Raw genomic sequence first — 19,492 nt, forward strand, 5'->3', positions numbered from 1 at the left:
TCAAAAAGAAAACACAAAATATTTCTTAATATTTCATTAGACTTAACTGATTTTTTGTGTTTATTGTCAGATATTTTGTACCAAACTTTTCCAACTGGCAACTGAAATTGGTCAACCCATTTAGAAACGAAGTTTAAATATTTTTGCAGAATCTGTGCAAGCATATGTTTTGAATAATACATTATTTTAAATGTGCTGCATTCTTAACTTGCTGTGGGTATGTCTCATGCAGGAGGAGTACTTCCAAATATGTGATTTAAAGAAAAAAAAAAAAAAGAAAAAAGAAAAGTCTAGGAAAAGGGCTTGGGACACCTCAAGATTTTTGTTGTTTCATAAGATTTGATTTAACTGTTTGCTAAATGAATTCACTATAAGGCTGAAACCATATCCGGATGTTGCTTTAAGAAAATCCTTGGGAGTTTAAAAACAGGTTAGAAGGGAGACTAGAACTCTAAAATGTGACTTACCTTGACCGATTAATTATTTCAATGGAAAATATTGCTGAACTATTTGAACTGAACATGGTTCAGTTATTCATGAGGACTACTTCTCTCTTTTGTTTACAGTTTGAAGGTCGGAAGTACTGCGAGCATGACTTTCAGATGCTGTTTGCTCCTTGCTGTGGGGAATGTGGTAAGGTGTCCAAATACAGATCTGTGTAGCCTCATCCAGCTATGGATTTACTACAGCAAACCTCGAGGTTAGGGGCGAGTGGCCTTTCTTTTAGCAGTGTCTCCCTTGTAGCATATGCATCCTTGTCAACACCACAGAGTAGCAGCTACAGGGCCGTGCAAACCTTCCATCTCTGAATGCTGTCCAGCCTTGGGCTGGGATTGTTGGAGTCATTTAAGGAGCAGAAACTCTGGAGAGAAACAAAACATATCAGCAGTGATTTGGGGCATCCCAAAATTTGGGGCTGTGGGAAGAATTATTTTTTCTGAAGTTAGAATGTAGCAGGTCTTGTGGATCTAAAAAGGGGAGAATTACGAAGGGCAGTAAATTTTTGATAAAACTGTTTTCTGCCTGCATCTCAAGGTGTTGCTTTTCTTTTGTAGGTGAGTTCATCATTGGGCGTGTTATCAAGGCAATGAACAATAACTGGCACCCAGAATGTTTCCGTTGTGAGCTCTGTGATGTAGCACTTGCTGACCTGGGTTTTGTGAAGAATGCTGGCAGGTAAGATAGAGCAGGAGCTATGGAAGTTGTGTCACTGTTATCAATACATTAGTGAGATGTGGAGAGTGGTTGGTTGACTGTATACTGGGAGGTAAAGCTTGGAAAGGTAGAGGAGAAGCTCTAAGGAGTAGCCTGTTAGGAGATGGGAAATGGAATGAAGAATAGTGTTCTTCATTCAATTAAATGCATAAAAAGCAGAAACTTAAATTTTAGTAGTGAGCGGATAGGCTCTGGAAAAGAAAGGAATTATAGGCAAAAGGCCAGGTAGCAAGTGAGAAAAAGGGATTATGTGATGCTGGGTAGGCTATTTGTCAAGTAAGTTGCACAGCAGCAAATCAAGGCATAGCAAAAGTCCAAGAGAATAACATAGAGGATTACTTCAAAGCATATTCAGCATAAGATTCCACTGGTCTTCAGAAACCATTCATTTTACATATTCAGAAACATAAAAACAGGTCCTAAGGTTGATTAATGCATTTAATTTAGAAGTAAGAAGCTAAAAACATAGAAAGAAGCTTGTACAAAAACAAATCATAAGAAAACAAAACTCTCTAGCAGATAGCACCCAGTGTTGCACAATTCATGGTTAATTTCTGGCTGTCATGTGTCTTGAACAAAGCTTACTAGTTTCCTGGAGTTTATATTTTCACTAGCTGAATGGTGGGGAAGTCAAGGTTCTGTATTTGTATCCTGTACAGTGGGAAGCTGTCTCAGTCCCTTTTCTGTCCAATCCTGCATGCAACTTCTGTGACTTAGTTTTTAGAGCTGGATGTAATAGATTTTCTTTTGACACTTCAGCTTGTTAGAATTTGTACTGTTGTCATAGCACCTAGGAGAGTTCCTAGGTGTTTTAGGAAAGCAGCTAGGATTGAAACAATTCAAGAAAGAAAAAGTAGGTTTGATTTCATAATTTATGGACCAAACTTAAAATTGCAAGTAGCTCATTCCTAAAAGCCCAGAAGAGGGATGTGTGCGCCTAGGTATGTGTTTGTCCAAAATATAATTCACCTATCGTCATTTCCGCTAACATTTATCACTATAGCATAGAAACGTTCTGCTAGTAAATACTATTGGAAACTCTTAGGTCTTTTTTCCACTTTCTCATTGTACCTGGTCTTGCCTGGTGTGTTTGTCGTTCCCAGACATATTCCACTGGATGCAATTTATATCAGTGAGGGTAGTTAAGGTAATCCCTACTTTATTTGCAGTGAATAAATAGTCTTGCTAGGTAAATTGCAGAAATTAAATAAATGTAAAACACCTCGAAGGTAAGGATCTCCTTTGGGCAAATGGGACTTCAGTACACTGAAGGTATTTAAGAGGCATGTGGATGTGGTGCTAAGGGACGTGCTTTTGTGATGACAGTTGGTAGGTCAGGCTGATGGTTGGACTTGATCTTGAAGGTCTTTTCCTACCTAAATGATTCTATTGTTTTTTTCCTATGTTTGCTTTTCTTCACCTTCACCATTTTTTAAGACAGAAGTTCGTAGTATGTAGTAAAGATGAATGCTGTGTTCCTAAACTGCCCTCTTCCATTCTTCAGTTTGAGCGTTATCAAGACATCTGATGTTTTGCATGGAACTACGTAAAAGATAAGGTGTAGTGAATGTTGTCTGGCCTCTGTCTGAAGCCATGGGGCCATGGCTGATGGCAGGTAGAAGTAGTAATGTGAAGCTTAGAGCTCATCTCCAACTCTGAATGCTGAGAAGCAGTTAAAAAATTGTGAGTACTATCTGAATTCCAGTCCTGGTTGGGAGCATTGCAGTATTTTGTTTTTTCTTCTTGCTATGACTTAGTACCAGTTTTCTGTCTGTGATGTATAAACACTCTTCAGGCAGATCTACTTCAGGAATGGGTCTCTACTGCTGGTACAATTCCAAAGTAGGCTGTATGTATTGTGCATAGGAAAAATCGTTGCTGAATGCTTTGGGAATTAAGTCCTTTTGAAAAAAGAAGCTGTCCGTTTAACAGCCTCTTTGTTCCCTTCCTTATTCCTAAGTGTTCAGCCATGAGTTTCACATCTTGGAAATCAGTAGGACTGTACTTGTATTTGCAGTTTCACTAAGACAGGAGCATGTGATCTCAGTTGTCAGAGGGGTTCTTACTAATTTTAGTTCCATTAAAATGATGGAACTTCCCTCCTCAGGAGTGAGTTTCACTTCGGGTAGACTGTCTTGCTGCATATCTGCACTCTTCGCTGATTTTGGTGGAACAGAGTGTTCTCATGTTGAAGCAGTGGTAAATGTCACAGTTCAGATTTAGCACTTAGCGAGCTTTCATTTGTCTTACCCTCATACGTTTGATGCAATATTACAGTCTTTTTACCACAAAACAGGTTGCACAAAGCATCACGGAATTTCTCAGCTACAAAAAAATACATGACTGGGTCGAGGGCACCATTCAGACTCGTGAGGCAGGAAGTGATACGGTTACTGAGTGCTAGAATGCGCTGTGTTTCACAGGAAGTTTTGGTCCCGTTGTAATGGAGAATATAAATGTAGCGGTTGACATGATAAGGTACAAAGCAGATCATAAAGATCATTAGGACCATGATGATCATTTTGATAGCTTTTTCCTTCAGGTGTGTCTCAACTCTGTTCCCACTCTTGAGGCTTCTGATGATTAGTAAGTAGCAGGTCACTGTGGTAACAAATGGAAAGGTGAATGCAACTGCTAAGGACACAAGAGCATGACGTGATGCCTTTTCTCTGTAGAGCTGCAGGCAGATGGTTGTGTTGTTCATCTCTACTGTCTGCACACTGAGCAGCAGAGGTGCCATTGCAACACCAACTATGACCCATAGAAAGGCACATGCCAAATGGGCGTAAAGGGACCTGCGAAGCTTGATGGACTTCACAGGATGCACAATGGCGAGGAAACGGTCAACGCTGATGCACATGAGGAAGTAGATACTGGCATACATGTTGAGGTAAAAAAGGAAGCCAGTGAGTCTGCACGGGATCTCACCAAATGGCCAATGATTACCAGAAAAATGGTACACCAGGCGTGTGGGAAGCACCAGCACAAACGACAGGTCTGCCACAGCAAGATGCATCAGGAAAATGTTGGCAGGTGTGCCAGACTTCTGGTCTCGGATGAAGAGCCAAAGAGCCAGGGCGTTGCCAACAAAAGCCAAAATGAAGTCTAGGAAGTAGAAAGTGGCAAAAAGTATGTTCTCGAGGTGTGTCTCTTTGCCACATTGCTCTGAAGCTTCCAAAGAGAAGTTAGATTGATGTGAGCAGTTGAAAAGTAGGCTTGAGGGATCTGCTGGGCCATTCATTTTTCACCGCAGTTTTGAAATACAAAAGAAAAACCTGAAAGAATGGAGACAATATATTACAAAAAAGCCTGGTTTGGGGCGGGGGAAAGGAGGAGAGAGGGAGAACACAACACAACAAAACACATGGAAAGCAGTGATGTCTCGTGTTTGCTGGTACAGATATTTTATAGGTCATGTCAGTTTGAGTTTAATCATTTATATAAAAATTCTGAATACCTCCTGCTCAGCTGGGATTCCAGCCCATTAATTCCTGTTGAAGAAGCCACCATAAAGAGCTAGCTAACTGGTTATGAGCTTGTCACCAACCTGTGCTGAGATCAGGTGAGTAATGGTCACATGCTTATGTATCTGGTTAATGGAAAAGTGGAAGTGGGTTCTGCTTATCTAGCTAGAAAGTACTTGCTTTGTTTAATTTGAAAGACTGGTTTAGGACTGAAGAGATCCTAATGAATCAGCTTTTCTGAACACAGACCTGTTGTAAGGTGACCTACAGCAGTCTTGTTCATAAAAGGAGTAGAAGATAGGTCAGGTATTGCTATTAAGGAAAGGAAAGGAAAATAAAAGAAAAAAAAGAAGAGAAGAGAAGAGAACCAGGTTTCCTGAAAATCTTTGATGATTATTATTTTAGTCTGATGTCCTGTATTTGTGGCAAGCACATAGAGTACCAATATAAAGGGAAACTTTTTGGGTGGGTAGCAGCATCTGATTTGAACAGCAAAAAGCACTACATTGATACAGAAAAGATTACTTGTAATGCCCATGCTGCCAGTCAAAGTGCCATCCTTCCCTACAGCTTTCTTCTCCCAGCATAACTTTCTCTCTTTCTCCCTCAAAAGCCTGAGCTCCACTGTGGCTTATCCAGGAGCTTTTCCAGTTTGGAGCATGGTAAAACTGGGCTCAGCTTTGCCAGTCTCCCTGGTGTCTGCAGGGTCCTGAACAGCATCAACAAAAAGCGATTAGTTTTTTCTGAGTGCCTGCCCAGGGCTTTTTGTACATTCCTCGTCTGTCAGTGTAGGTGGTTGGGCAGTGCAGGCAGTCTGACTTCCCAGCACTGCCTGTTTCTTGGATTCCTCAGAGGTGTGGCAGTATCCACAGCAATACCTCCATTGTGCTCACTGTTGCATGTTGTACTGATTGACCATTGCTCCATAATATTCAATCCATATTCAAAGGATAAGCAGCTAAGGAAGCTGAAAAAAGCTGAGGCAATGTTGTACTCCAGCTTCTTCTTCCTGGGTACTTTATTATCGGTCATCAAGGCAGTGGCAAATACAACTGTATTTGAAAAGCAATATTAAAAAAACACTGAAGTAATGAAAGCTAAAGACAGAAAGAATTTCCATTGGCTTGAGTATCTGCTTTGCCTAGGGAAACAATAAAGTGTCTGTTGTTTCTTTGACACCTTCGTCATCCATGAAAATGTTTTTTCTTTAAGATTGGCCCGCTCCATTTTCCTCTGCCGAGACTGGCATTTTAAGATGGTGTCTGACATTATTACCTAGAACATGTAGTCTTGGGCAAAAGCTGTGCTATGTGCTGAAATCTTATATCATTAGACAGCTGATCCAAGGTATTAGACAATGCATCCAACTTGCCAGTAGAATTTACAATTAGAATATTGGTGGCTGACTGAGAAATTGGAATGGGTGATTAGAACAGTCCAGTATATTGGAAGAAGTAATTCCTGTCTTTTGTTTGGCTGCTGTCACTTTCAGGTGGGCAGAAAACTACAGCAGTTAGAAATGAATATTCTGGACTACTTTACTTAGTTCAGAGTTGAAGAGACAAAAGTCAACAGAACGGAGAACAAAGAAAATTTAGAAAATGGAATTTCTTCACATGGCCACAGAGGGGCCTTCTTACTCCAGACACTGTCTAGCTGCACGGTATGTGTACGGCACAGAAAAGACTAGGTTCGACTCTCTGGGCTATTACTGCCTACTGTGGGCTGTGTGCTAGTTCGTAGCCCTAGAGAAGGCAACCACTTACTAGCTTGGTATCACTAGAAGTGCACGTACAAAGATGACTTTTTTTCCAAGGAGCATTTCATTTTATCAAAATATGTGACATCTTCTATGCAGTTCCTGCTACTTCCACGTACAAAAAAGAAAACTCACTGTTGCTGTTTTCTCTGTGAGTTTCCTGGGGATGCAGAGGAGCCCGCAAGTTTTGTTTTTAGTGTTTGTCCTTATAAAGTAAAACCCACAAGCATTTTTTGAACACAAGAGTTTGTAGTTTCTATGTGATACTAATGTTGTATGCTCAAATACTTGTCTGGATGGAATTAGTTTAAATATGTATTTTTATATTGCATAGCAAAGAAGTATGCCTTTTTACTGGCTGTTAGTCTACAGTGATACCTATCTTTATTTTCTAGTTTTTCATGTGTAAACAATGTAATGAAGTGGTCTTTGTACATACACACTTGTCAGTGATGAGGTGGCCTGATGGTTAAGTGTTACTCTTTATAGGGTTGTGACACCATTGAAAAAAGCAGGAAGTGTTGGACTAGACCAGCTGAAATGGCTGAAGCGAGGCGAACTGACAGGGATGTCGCTTGTCCTGATGACAGTCATTTAAATCAGTTCAGGAAACAAAGCAGTAATCCCTGTTCACAAGGTAGATGCTAGGGGTTTAGCAGCCTGATACATCAAACAGGTTCTTACTTGAGCTTATTTCCTGAGGAGGATCTTTGGAATTCAGATTCAGCTGTCAGTGCAAGCCGTGGAATAGCCAAGGCATTTAGGTCAAGGGTTTTTCCTCGGTGATGTCAGTGTTGACTCTGCCATTGATTTCTATCTGGACATGTTTTCACTGCAAAATACTGTGGGGTGGAGAAAGGAGAATGTTAGACTACCTAGAAGCCCAGTGTGCCAGTGGCAAGAAGGGGGAGTCTTAGAGCAGATGATGAAATTTAAATAGGTTCTGTCTCCTGCAAATGAGTGCCTTCACATGAGAGCTGCTGTTACCTTATTTACTTTTTAGATGAAGGTGAAGGAAGATATTTTCCATTGCCTGTTCGAAACTGTAGAAGAGAAGTGGGTCTCTTTCTGATTTTGTGTAGGTTTTGAGTTAGAAAGGAACTTACATCACATTTTTCATTTTTTTACATTTCTGTTTGTTGACATGGACAATTGTGATGTAGCACTTGACTAGGACAGAGAAAAAGTTTTGCTAGTGCTAATTTGCTAATGTTTGGCTAGAATTAATTGTTGAGCTTATATTTGGAATTGTGTAGTTTTCAACAGAAAGCTGCAACTTTACAAAAATAATTACAAAAGTGACAACTACAAATATACAAAAAAAAAGTTTTTATATATTTGTAGTTGCAAACTGTGGAAAGTCCTTTACTGTCATTTAAAGCTGCGCTTTTGTTTTGCTTGTTTCTATCCTATCCATTTAAATAACTGTTTACTTTTTAGGCCTTTTCTTTCTTTTTGGCTTGTTATGCCTGCAAAAAAGCACACTCTTAAGTCCTAGAAAACCTGTTGTACTCGTCTGTATGAATGCTGACAGCAAACCAGCAACTTTCCCAAATGGCCTAGAATGTGTAGTTTGTGCTAAGGTACATAGCATAGTGCGAGAGGCTTTGACTCCGCAGACTGAACACTTCTTTAGGAGTCTGGCTCATTGTCTGCTTGCACCCTTGGTGTTCTGTGAATATGAAGTGATTTACGTATTGCTGAACAGAGCACTATTCTGGAGGAAGCCATTATCCCAGGTCTCCCAGGCCTGAGCTGTGAGAGGAATGTCACTTCTCATTTGAAATGCAAGCACGCTGACCATATTTTATGTGCCTCTTTCTCTTTGGCTCAGAAATAAGCAAGAAAAAATCCACAAGGCTGTCAGGATAGATACAACATGGTTACCTTTTCAACAGATGCTCTACCTATCATTAATGCAACAATTAATAAACAGAAAAAAATAATTAGCTTATCATATGTTATTTCCCTGGCTAATTTGGAGATTTTGTTACAGTGTCCACTGCAGGTAAGTGTGAAGTACATGCTGAGGTTTGTGGTGGATTTCAGAAATTACTGTTCTCATGAGCAGTTTCTGGTTTGGGAATATGCCAGCTTGTGGCGTTTTATGTTTATGGTTGTAGTGTTTTGTCAAATGGGAGTGTCTCCTATCTTTCAGTGAAAGTACTTTTCATTAGAAATAGTCCAGTTCTGACTGATACTCTCCTGAAAAGCGCTCTCTGCTGAGCCTCCCACCCTTCAGCTGAAATATTAGTTCCTTATAAGCATCAAAGCAGTGTCAGAGTGTGCAGGGCACACCACGTAACTGTCAGTTTTCCAGGCACAAACGAATGGACATGAAATACAGAAATTTGAAAGGTGTTATGTTTTGGAGCAGTGACGTAAAGAAGAGTGAGGATAATGAAGTTATTCTTTGAACTTGAAAAGATGCTGCCGGTTCTTAGTTTCAAACATTTCAATTACATGCATCAGGCTCTCCATATGTGTCTTTCCACCTCGCTGACACCAGCTAAAACTAATGCCACTAGGAAAGTTCCTTCATTATTCTGCTAACAGAAGTTTGTCTCTTACCTCTTTACAGTGCAGTCCTATGGGTGGAGTATAGGGTCCTTCTGGGGAAAATCTCAGGGAACTCCTGATGGCAGCAAACCAAAAAGAAGCACCAGCGGTGAAACAAGATGATCCAAAAAGAGCACGCAGTTGCAGAGTTGCTGAGGGTGGAGAAGGGAGCCCCTCTATATAGTGTCCTTCTAGCTCTGATAGTGCGTTATCAGCTCAGTCACACAACAGAGCAGGGAAGAGGACACCCCTGCACTGAAGAGCAGTCTTCTTCCCAGCTGAGCCCTTGGCATGGGGTTTGCTGCTGTTGTTACAGATATGAATATACTGTATGAATATTCCAGTGTTCATGGTGCGACTGTGGTAGCTACAATGGCTACTACTGAACTCCCAGCCTTTAACACAGACTTCTTGGAGTCCCCTGATTATTTTAGGAGGGTGGAGAGAAGCATTGTTTGGGGGAAGTCGGGTATTAATAGACACAACAGGACATTTCAGAATGGGATAATTCCATAATGGTGGGAGTGCAGAGAGGGAGAGGGAGAGGGGCGGCTGCTATGGTTACAGCTCAGCCTGTCCAACACTTCCCTTTGCTTGCAATAGAGGAGGGTCTATGGGGCGGCTGAGAGGGTTTGTGAATGAGGAGGGGTTGATAATGGTTTATCAGTGCAAATGGGTGAAGGCACCTTATTCAGCTGAATGAGAGGGGGCTCTTTCAGGACACTTGCTTCAGGGTCCCTATGTCCTGCCCCATATAATTACTCTCCATTTGACAGTGCCGAATAAAATTGATGCCTTTATGCTGAGATGAGCACAGCTGCATGTTTCCTTATAATGGGATGCTGTCTGCTTTTTCTGGACTCCGTCTGGGCAGACAGTAGTTCCAGCCCTGGAGAGAAACTCTTGCTGACAGGAGGGGTCAGATTTGGAGAGAATAATAATGATACTTAGCACTTAGACAGGCGCCTGCCAGCTGAGGGTCATAAATGTTTGACGTCTCACAACAACATCTGTGTTGTATCCTTATCCCCATTTTACAGATCTAAGGGTAAGTGATTCATCATACCAGAATTTTGGAAGGGGCCTTGCAATGAACCCACCGTCTCAGCCGTAAATCCACCCTTTCCATTTGAACTTTTCCTTTTGTCTGGTGTCTGTTGAGAATGACCTGTAAATCTTAGTTTCTCATAGTGATACTGTGAAAGGAATTAAGCAGGATTCTCTGTTTTGTGATCATGGAACCAGCAGAACTCATTCCTCTCTCATTTTTGTTTTACCATAAATTCTTACCAGCCTGCAGCATTGCTGCTCGAGCAGTAGGCAAATAAACTGAACAGTTTCTTCTCTGAGCTTCTAAGCGATAGAGAAAAAACTGGTGGATTCCTTCAGCCTTTACCAAAGTCCCTTTTATGCCTTTCCCCAAGTTTTGCTACCACAAATTTGGCTTATCTGCCTGTCCAGGGCTGTACTTATAATACGTTTTAGGACAAGAGATAGAAACAGTTATGTTTGCCACCTAAAACTGCATAGTTCTTTTTTTTATTATTATTTAATTATTAAAACTTAGGACTAAAAGGAGGTTGTAGACAGACGACCTAGGATTCAATAGCTTCTTGTTTGTCCTAGCTATTGAAAACTAAGGAATTCAGCCATAGTAAAGGCACTCGAGCAATGTGCTGTGGTTTAATAGTTTTTAATTATCATTCCTCAACTTTCCCCCCTCCCCTTCCCCCAGTCCTGTAATGCCTCTGATATGGCTGGATGCCATAGTTATCAACAGAGAGAGGATGTTGCCACCTTTCCTTGTCCACCTCTCAGAAAGGATTGGATCTAGAAGAGCTGGAAGAACTACCTGGAAGACTGTCAGGTGATGGTAGATGTGGAACATCTATAATATGGTATATAAATCAGGGACTGTTAGAGGAAGGTTCTAAGGAAATATAGCTTGGAGACTGTTCTATCTGCGTATTATTTTCTGTGCGACTGATGTGACAGTCAGGATACTAAACTAAATGATGTTCAGTCTTACCTCAGAAGATATTTCTCCTGTTACATAAAGTACATCTTACAGCATGCAGTATACGTTTTTCTTTTTTTCTTTTTTTTTTTTTTTTTTTAGTAGAAAGAATTTCCTGATGTTTTCTTTCTTTCTTTTGTTAACCAGGCATCTGTGCAGGCCATGCCATAACCGTGAAAAAGCTAAGGGCCTGGGCAAGTACATCTGTCAGAAGTGCCATTTGATAATTGATGAGCAGCCTCTGATGTTTAGGAATGATTCCTACCATCCAGATCACTTCAACTGCACTCACTGTGGGTATGTTCTTGTATTCTAAACCCTGCCAACAAAGGAGAGAGACAAGCAGTACAGTCAGCAATGCAGCCCTTTCCAAGGCCTAAACTTTGCTGCCTTCACATTGTTGTACAAACAGAAATACTTTGAGGAAAAATTGAGACATTGGGAAAGCCCAGAACTGCAGTTTTATTTTTCTGTTTGTTGTTCTTCTGTCCTGTACTGAAAATGATAACAGTTCCTTGGTGTGAACATACATCAAAGGCCGTGTGCAGATTATAATCAAAGTGCTGCACAAAGATAGCTGTTACCAGTCTACTCAAAATAGTTCCATTTTGCATTTCTGGGTAGAAGGAAAAAAAAAAAAGACTTGGAGGGCTGTGTCTGTCTTCTGGCAAAGTCTATTATTGCCATGCTAATACCTGTCTGACATAAGATACTTCGAGAGGCAGTGTAACTGGAGCATAGGACTGCCCTTGTATGGGTAACAGCGCCAAGCATTAAGGTAAATTGGTTGCTGCTGACCACTACTGGAATAGTCCTTTTACCTGAGCTATCCCATTCAAAGAAGCTTGAGTCTTTGCATGACACAATATCATTGGTGCATGTAAGTGCACCTCGTATTTCTGCCAGAGTATCTAGCTGAAAACATGATACTCCATGCGTGTTCTCTTATCTAGCAACCTGAGAAAGAAAATTTAGAAAAAAACAGTCAACAATAGCTGTATTTCGCTAGCTGAATTTAATGACGCAGTATTTACAGCATGAACATTGCCAAAACATATTAACTTTCAAGCTTAGTCTTCCGAGATATCATCTCAGGATTTAAGGAGCTTCACTCAGTGTTCTTACTTCAGGGACACGTTTGTGTTTTCAGGAAGGAGTTGACTGCTGAGGCCCGGGAACTGAAGGGAGAACTGTATTGCCTGCCATGCCACGACAAGATGGGAATCCCCATCTGTGGAGCCTGCCGCAGGCCCATTGAGGGACGAGTGGTCAATGCTCTTGGAAAGCAATGGCATGTTGAGGTAAGGCTTCTCTGAATCTGAAATGTCCTTCAGGAACCATTTTGGAAGAGGATTAGTGCTCTTTGGAACCTGTAGATGATTACGTGATGTGTAACATAAGAATTCAGACGGGAAGCAATTGCTTATGTTTCAGATTGTCTTCACCTATGTGAGTGAATGAGTATAGCAGGTTCATCAGAATTGCATTGCAAAGCTTCTTGCAGAGTATGGTTCACAAAGCAGCATTTACTTACTAACAAATTTAAATAATTACTTCCTTGGATATAGTAAGGTATATTCTTCCCACCCCTAGTTAGAAGGTTTGTTACAATGTTAGAATTTGTAATGTAGGCAAAACCAGTGCAATTTTCACCTTTAAAGACTTTTCTGGTCATTTTTTCTATAACTTTCAGCTGAGCTGTCTCAACTTGCTCTGAAGTTTTGTATTGATTTATGTTTTTGGTGACAAACCTCCCAAGGCTGAACTGTGAGAGAGATGCTACTGCTCATTTGGACTGCATTCGTACCAACCCTATTTTATGTTCTCTGAAACAAGCCAGATAATATTCCACAAGTCTATTAGTATAGACACAATGTGATTCCCTTTCAGCAGGTGTCCTACTTATCTTTGATGTAATTCTTAGTTACTAATACAGACTAAATATTTCCTCTTTCTTCTCACTCTCATAATTTCCAGTCCCAGTTTTATTAAATCATTAAGTCTCCTGTACTGAGCTATGATTTGCAGACAGAACAGTACTCATGCAAATTTTTCCCTGGTGATGGAAAAGTCACACCACTTGCCACTGAGTGTCTTCTTTCTTTTACAGCATTTTGTTTGTGCCAAATGTGAGAAGCCATTCTTGGGGCACCGACACTACGAGAAAAAAGGACTGGCTTATTGTGAAACTCACTATAATCAGGTAAATTCTTCCATCTATTCTGTAGGCACACACTCTGGCTGCCAAATGCTTTGGTAGTCTCAATTTGTAGAGGCACGTAGTATTAAGAAATTACTGAGATTTAACTGAAAAAAAATAGGTTTTCTTGGTAGATGTGAAAAGCAATGCTGGGAACAGAATAGAAATGTCTTGTGGAGTTTGATTTTTCTTTGTTCCATTGAGAGAAGAAATACTGACTATAGGTAGCAATTAAAATCCCTTTAATTCTACTCCAAAACTACTTGTATGGACTTCTTTGTTAATTACTGACTTCTGTAGGCCTGAGATTTTTGTTGTGCTAATGTGTAAGAAAAGTGTGTTTCACAAGTCAATACAAATGGATTTTTTCTGTATGATGACAGTGGGCAGATGTGAACTTGGTATTTTCTTCTCTCAGATAAGTTAGTCTCTTTCTTTTGTAAGAGATAAGTGTTACTGTTTTGAAAGTAGCTCTAGGTTTTGTTTTGGTGTTTATAGTTTAACATCAGGAGATGTTTGTCTTCAATGAGTATCATACTTTACAGATCCTGTAATACTCCAATTGTCCCATGTACAGGACTTTAAGATCACATAACAATGGTAGAGTGTGAGGCATCAACAAAAAAGGTCTTGTAGTATTTAGTAGTATGAGATCCAAATGAACATAGAAAATTTGGCAAGTGTATGAGAAGTTATTCAGAAGACTTAAATTGGTATATCTGGGGACTACTGCAATGTCTGGTCATTCACTAGGTAGAATTTAATGTTCCCACCAGCTGTGTGACTTGGGGAGCACGAGTAGTCAGTAACATGAGTTCCTGTTCTTATTTCTTTTGCTGTGCAGCTCTTTGGCGATGTCTGCTACAACTGCAGCCACGTGATAGAAGGAGATGGTAAGATTTGTTCCCTACTTCTTTTGGGTCGCTGTCCCTTTTCCGTTTGTTAGTGCAGCTGTTGCAATCCCACAGTTGCAAGGCACCAGTGTTTCTTTACACATCTGGCCTCATTTGAATTTGGATACAATCCGAATTCAAATAAGCTGGCAGTTTCCTTTTATTTTGTGCTTTTGCTTTTGCAGTGGTATCAGCTCTTAACAAGGCCTGGTGTGTGAATTGCTTTTCCTGCTCCACCTGCAACATCAAGCTTACACTGAAGTAAGTCAGTGTTTTAGTTTGCCCCTGAGGCAGGGTATCAGCTTGGGGGTGCCATGAGCCAGTGCCCCTCTGAAGGGCAATGTACTACTGACCCACTGAGCAGTAATGCTTTTTCTTTGTGGGAGTGGGTATTTTCAATCCCTTGGATTTCAAAACTGCAAGAGAACTGGGACTCAACGTATTCTCTACTTTATTTTCCTTCTGTTCATTAAGGAAGAATCTGTTCTGTGAGAAGACTGAGTAAGAGGACAGCTCTACAGAAGGAAGGCTTTAAACTTTAAGTAACTGCCTGTCCTGAAATACCTGTAGCTTCCATGGCTCCTTAGTCTGTATGCTCCCCTCACTGACAGTACTTGCAATTGCTTAGATTACCATAACATTCTCTTTCAGAATAGTTACCCCAAATATGTAGAAGAGGAATAGAAAATAAAGTGATCCTACGTTTTCTTTTCTCAGGTTCAAAACCCTTAACCTGCTATGCTGGATTAGCCCTTCCTGTCTTGCATATGAAGGAGCTCTAATTCATCACAAAGGGGACCTTTGAAATTATATTTCCATTCCAAGATAACATTGTTATTCTAGGCTGTTAAGTACAAATACATAGCAAAATCTTGCTCCTTATTAAGCTAGCAATACTAAAGACCCTCATTCCCTGATTAAAATCTCATCTTTATACTTGCATGACCAGACAAGGAGGTGAGGTGTTTTACAAATGCAGTAGAAAGCAAGCAGCTGCATTAATGTAGATGCACGCAGACTTGATTTAGTCAGGGATATAGTTTGAAAATAGTGCTTTAATAGCCCTCTGTTCTTTGTGTTAAAGGAATAAGTTTGTGGAGTTTGACATGAAGCCTGTATGCAAGAAATGCTATGAGAAATTCCCACTGGAGCTGAAAAAACGCCTGAAGAAGTTGTCAGAGCTGGCATCCAAGAAGGCACACCCCAAAGCTCTGGATTTAAACTCTGCTTAAACAGGTCTGTCAGTCTAGTGACTGTACTCTTACAGTCGTAAGATGCTGCTCACAGCAGCTGTTGACTTCAGAGAGAACAAGTGAACTAAGATCAAGTGAAACCAAAGATAAGTAGTACCTTCCCCTGCTTCTGATAATGTGGCTTGCATCTTGACTATCCCTTTTCTATTAACACTGGCACAAAGAGCAGTTTACAGGCTGGTTATTAATTTGCTAATAACTTCTTTTTTTTGCCTTTGTTGAGCTGTGCACAATCTTTCCTTCCTCAGCTGAACTGTACTTCTCTTTCCAGTCCTCTATAGTCTAAAGAATTTGGAAATAGTGGTTGAGTGTAGGGGTGGAAGAAATGTGTGGTTTGCTCCTTCTTTTGGTTAAAATGTAAATATTTCTCTTCTTACCCTGGGTGAAGACTTTTTTTAATAAATAAATAAATAAATAAATATCCATGCAAATACTCTGAAAGCTGTCACTCCTTGCTACATGCAAGATGCAGTAGTCATTGTCCAGATTCCTCCTGAGCATATATGGATGCTGTACAGTCCCTCTGGTTTGCAGGTTTACTGAATAAGCCCAGAAGCCAATAGTTACTGTACTTGAGGGCATCTGCATTGCCTACTTGCCTGACTCAGGACCAATGATAAGGCAGCTGAAGGTTTTCTTTGCTGCTTCCCTGTTCAACAGTAAGAGGATTGCAGTTACCAAGGCCAAGTCAGCCTCTTCAAAATAGTTGGTCTCTCCATAAGGAGGAGGTGGCTATGGAAAAGGACTTTTTTTTTTTTAAAAAAAAAAAAAAAAAAAAAAAAAAACTGACACTATAATTTTCAGTCTGTTCTCTATTACATGATGGGTACTAGAGCTTCCAGTGGTCAACACAAAGCATGTCCTGTCCGCTGACATAGCTGACATTTCTTGAGGCAGTGTGGCTAAAGCTGTCGTCATTCTTTTACATGATGAAATCCAGTTTATAACGTGGTATTAATTTAAGCGCTTCAGTTTCAAATCCAGTCTTTCTCACTTTATTTGAAAGGTGAGAATATACTCTTAGGTCACTATCCAGAAAGCGTAGTTACATGAAGGAATTTCTAATACTTAGAGTTGACAGCAGATGCAATTTTGTGGAGAAAAAACAGTAAATATTTTTCTTAAATGTTTCAACCAAGTAAGAGTTACCCATCAACTTTCTTCTTAAGACCTGAGTGTACGTAAAGAGAGGACCTCAGACTTCAGTCTGTACCTCTTAAGAGTACAGTTTTGCTTTCAGGTTTCTTTCTGCTCCATAGTTTTCCCTATCACTGGTGCAGTTTCACTGGTCCTACTGCCTTTGCTAGTACAACCCAAGGTGCTGAGAAATGTATTGGTTTTGAACGTTCTCAGTACTTTAGGGGTGAATCATCGGCAGAGCTGTTCTGTGTCCACCTGTGAGCTACTGAGACCTTTGGAGGTGTATCCTGTGGTTTCCTGTGCTGAACTTAGCTGAGCAGCCTGAGAATCCCTTTCCATGAATATTTGGAGATTCCCCTTTTTGCAAGGTGAACAGGATGGAAGGCACTGAAGGACTGCTGTCCCATGTGTGACTTAAATCTACCAAAAGCGTATTGTTTAGTAGGTCAGATGAACAAAGCAGGTGGGCCTTGGCAGCACCCTGCAGCCCCAGGTGAATTAGTTAACAAGAAATTAAAGCTTCCTCACTTTTGGCATGTGTGAACAGCAACTGGGTTGGGGCAATAAGCTGCCTTAAAATTGCCCTCACTGCCATCATACTCTGCTTGGAATGGATCTACACAAGATGATAGCTAACGCACTGATAGCTGTTAACATGCGTGCTGTAGCCACTACCCATGAAACTGCACCAGCGATACATCATAGCAGCAATGAGAAATCCTGGTTAACTGTGCGCAGGTAAGAATCTATCTCTTAGATACTGGCTTTCCTAATTCAATTTCTTTCAGCTGCTTTGCTTTTTTGTTGTCTTAATTTACCATAAGCTCTGAACTGGGGTATGCTGCATCCACTGTAACACTGATGAGGGGATAGGCTTTAATCTGATGGTAGAACTCTTGCATCATCTTCTGACCAATGTGCACTGCAGATTACACTAATAGTAGCTGCTTTTGTCACTGCTTTAGGAGAACATGTGACTTGTCCCTGTTCTCTCACTAGCCTTTAAATGGTCTTTTAGTTAAAGGCACAAAGAACAGCATGTCTTTTAGTGCAGTAGTATGTGGCCACTGAAAAGACGGGTCTTGCAAGCCTGTTCTTTGGCATTTGGTTGACACAGTAAAGCACAAAACTTCTGATCTAGGTGCAATTCACTGAGTTACGCAGAATCTTCTCAGCATAAAGCATGGAGGTCTGTTCCTATAGTCTTAGTCACAGGCCACACCTAATGCCAAATCTGAGCAGCTGTGTGTCTTCAGCTTCCTGGGAAAATGGTGGAGGAACAGAAGGCTGTGTGCTTACTGGTAAATGCAGAATGGCTGTTTAACTAGCTGGCAGTAGGAAATACTCTTTTAGTGGCCACTCAAGTTCAGCAATGGAAAATGCATGCATGTAGAGGCAAATGGAATTACTACTGCAAGTAGAGATTTAGTGTGTTCTCTCACTTTGTCTTGTTAGAAATTCAGTAGACCAAATAAGAATCAGCATTCAAAGGATAGTTGATACCATTTTCTTTCATAAGCTGTTCAGTTCTTTACAATTTGGATTTTGTCCTTATCTTCAGAGCAGTTCTCAAAATGAGTGGAGGGAAAAAATCATCATAGCCATTGGTCTCTATAAGTAGCATATTGTGATGGTCTGTTAGCATCTCTTAAATTATTATTTTTTTCACAATTCCCTTTCTTATCGTGCCATGTGCAGAGATAGGATAATTAACGTTACTCCTGTACCTTTTGTGAGACAGTGGAATTGCGGGAGTAGGAGAAATAATTATAAATACTTTGAAGAAGTGCATCTTCCCTCTACTTTTTTAGAAAATAAGTATAAGATAATGCAGACTTAAAAATTCTGCTTAGTGTGCTGACAGGCTGACGTTATTATTTTTTTAAATAAAGTTAAGGTCTTGGTCAGAAATAAGCTGCATGCTTTTTCCATTGCTGTAAATAGACATTCTGACCAAATTCATCCTAGGTGTCATACCACTGGAGAGCATAGATCTATATCAAGGCTGAATTTGGCTCAGAAGTCTGTACTGACTAAAAGCTGTTGTCTCATTATATACATTTATAGTTTACATTCATATTTATACTAAATTACAATGACTAATATTCACTGACTACACTTGAAAATGGTTATGCTTTTAAAAATCACAGCATGTGAAGCTTATTTGTATTAAAAGGGTATGTTAATCACTTGCTATCTTTCTTTATGGCAAACTAATCTGCTGTCTAGGGTTTGCATCCCAGCCTTTATTTTCACAACAGTCTGTGCAATGTAGACAAATGTCCAGCCTTCTGTACAGAGAGCTTCTAGATGTTGTGCGTTTTGTATTAGATGATGTGACTGACACTTTTAAATCAGTGCTTAGATGGTGAAGGAACAGGTTGCAGACAAATGTAATAAATGCAGTTGCACTAGTCTGTAAAGCACCATTAAGTGCTAAGGATGGCACAGACTGAGTAAAAGAATTAGCAGCTGTTATTAGTCATGGTTCAGGCCTTGATGATAAGTGTAGATTCTGCACAGTGTGGAGCTCTCGTTTTATCACACATTGCTTATACTGTCTAACCTAACATGTGACTGTGGATTGAAATATTGTAATACTATACCTGTTTGTGTTCCTGTAATAAAGTTAATTGTAATACATTTTAAATCTTTGCACACACACAAGAAAAGTAAACCAAGTTGTATATAGTACACGTACAATTGCAGTGCTGACCAATGGAGCATTACGCATCATGAGGAGCTCTGAGGATTGCCCAGATCTGATTCAGTGTTGTGTTGAATTTACATTTTGGATGTGTTGCTTCACTGGTGATGTGTTAATTGATGAAGATGTGCAGAAAGGGGATATCATTCTCTTAGAGGTTATGCGATACAATTTGTATTGCATATATGAAAAGTAGATGAGATGCTATAATCATTTACAGACTGTAATGGATGGTTTAAGTTGCATCGATCTGGAGTGAATACTCACTTTTCGTGTTGAAAAAGA

General features: G+C 40.2%; 2 protein-coding genes across 3 annotated transcripts in view; one reads left to right on the plus strand and one right to left on the minus strand.

The window, feature by feature from the left end:
- The window catches only part of LIMS2 (LIM zinc finger domain containing 2), a 32,294-nt gene extending 12,804 nt beyond the window's left edge, over positions 1 to 19,490 (plus strand). Inside the window, exons 3-10 of the mRNA XM_035334386.1 lie at positions 567 to 633; positions 1,056 to 1,176; positions 11,162 to 11,311; positions 12,165 to 12,315; positions 13,125 to 13,217; positions 14,059 to 14,107; positions 14,293 to 14,368; positions 15,192 to 19,490. Coding sequence (XP_035190277.1) covers positions 567 to 633; positions 1,056 to 1,176; positions 11,162 to 11,311; positions 12,165 to 12,315; positions 13,125 to 13,217; positions 14,059 to 14,107; positions 14,293 to 14,368; positions 15,192 to 15,339 — 855 coding nt within the window. The 3' untranslated portion in view covers positions 15,340 to 19,490. The remainder of the gene's footprint in view (positions 1 to 566; positions 634 to 1,055; positions 1,177 to 11,161; positions 11,312 to 12,164; positions 12,316 to 13,124; positions 13,218 to 14,058; positions 14,108 to 14,292; positions 14,369 to 15,191) is intronic.
- On the minus strand, positions 32 to 9,377 carry GPR17 (G protein-coupled receptor 17). 2 transcript variants are annotated; one of them, XM_035334385.1, is made up of 3 exons: positions 9,010 to 9,184; positions 7,123 to 7,280; positions 1,566 to 4,490 (listed from the first exon to the last, which is right to left on the minus strand). In XM_035334385.1, exon 3 carries the CDS (start codon positions 4,454 to 4,456, stop codon positions 3,422 to 3,424), a length of 1,035 nt encoding a protein of 344 aa, XP_035190276.1. In that variant the 5' UTR covers positions 4,457 to 4,490; positions 7,123 to 7,280; positions 9,010 to 9,184; the 3' UTR covers positions 1,566 to 3,421. The 2 variants fall into 2 exon arrangements, with proteins under 2 accessions (XP_035190275.1, XP_035190276.1); XM_035334384.1 differs by lacking the exon at positions 7,123 to 7,280 and having other exon boundaries at positions 32 to 4,490; positions 9,010 to 9,377.
- Positions 19,491 to 19,492: the final 2 nt, after the last annotated feature.

Source organism: Oxyura jamaicensis, chromosome 9 (assembly GCF_011077185.1).
Source record: "Oxyura jamaicensis isolate SHBP4307 breed ruddy duck chromosome 9, BPBGC_Ojam_1.0, whole genome shotgun sequence".
Taxonomy (NCBI): Eukaryota; Metazoa; Chordata; class Aves; order Anseriformes; family Anatidae; genus Oxyura; species Oxyura jamaicensis.

Excerpts from the sequence above, each read along its gene's own strand:
- GPR17 (XM_035334384.1), bottom strand. The coding sequence starts at position 4,456 with ATGAATGGCCCAGCAGATCCCTCAAGCCTACTTTTCAACTGCTCACAT.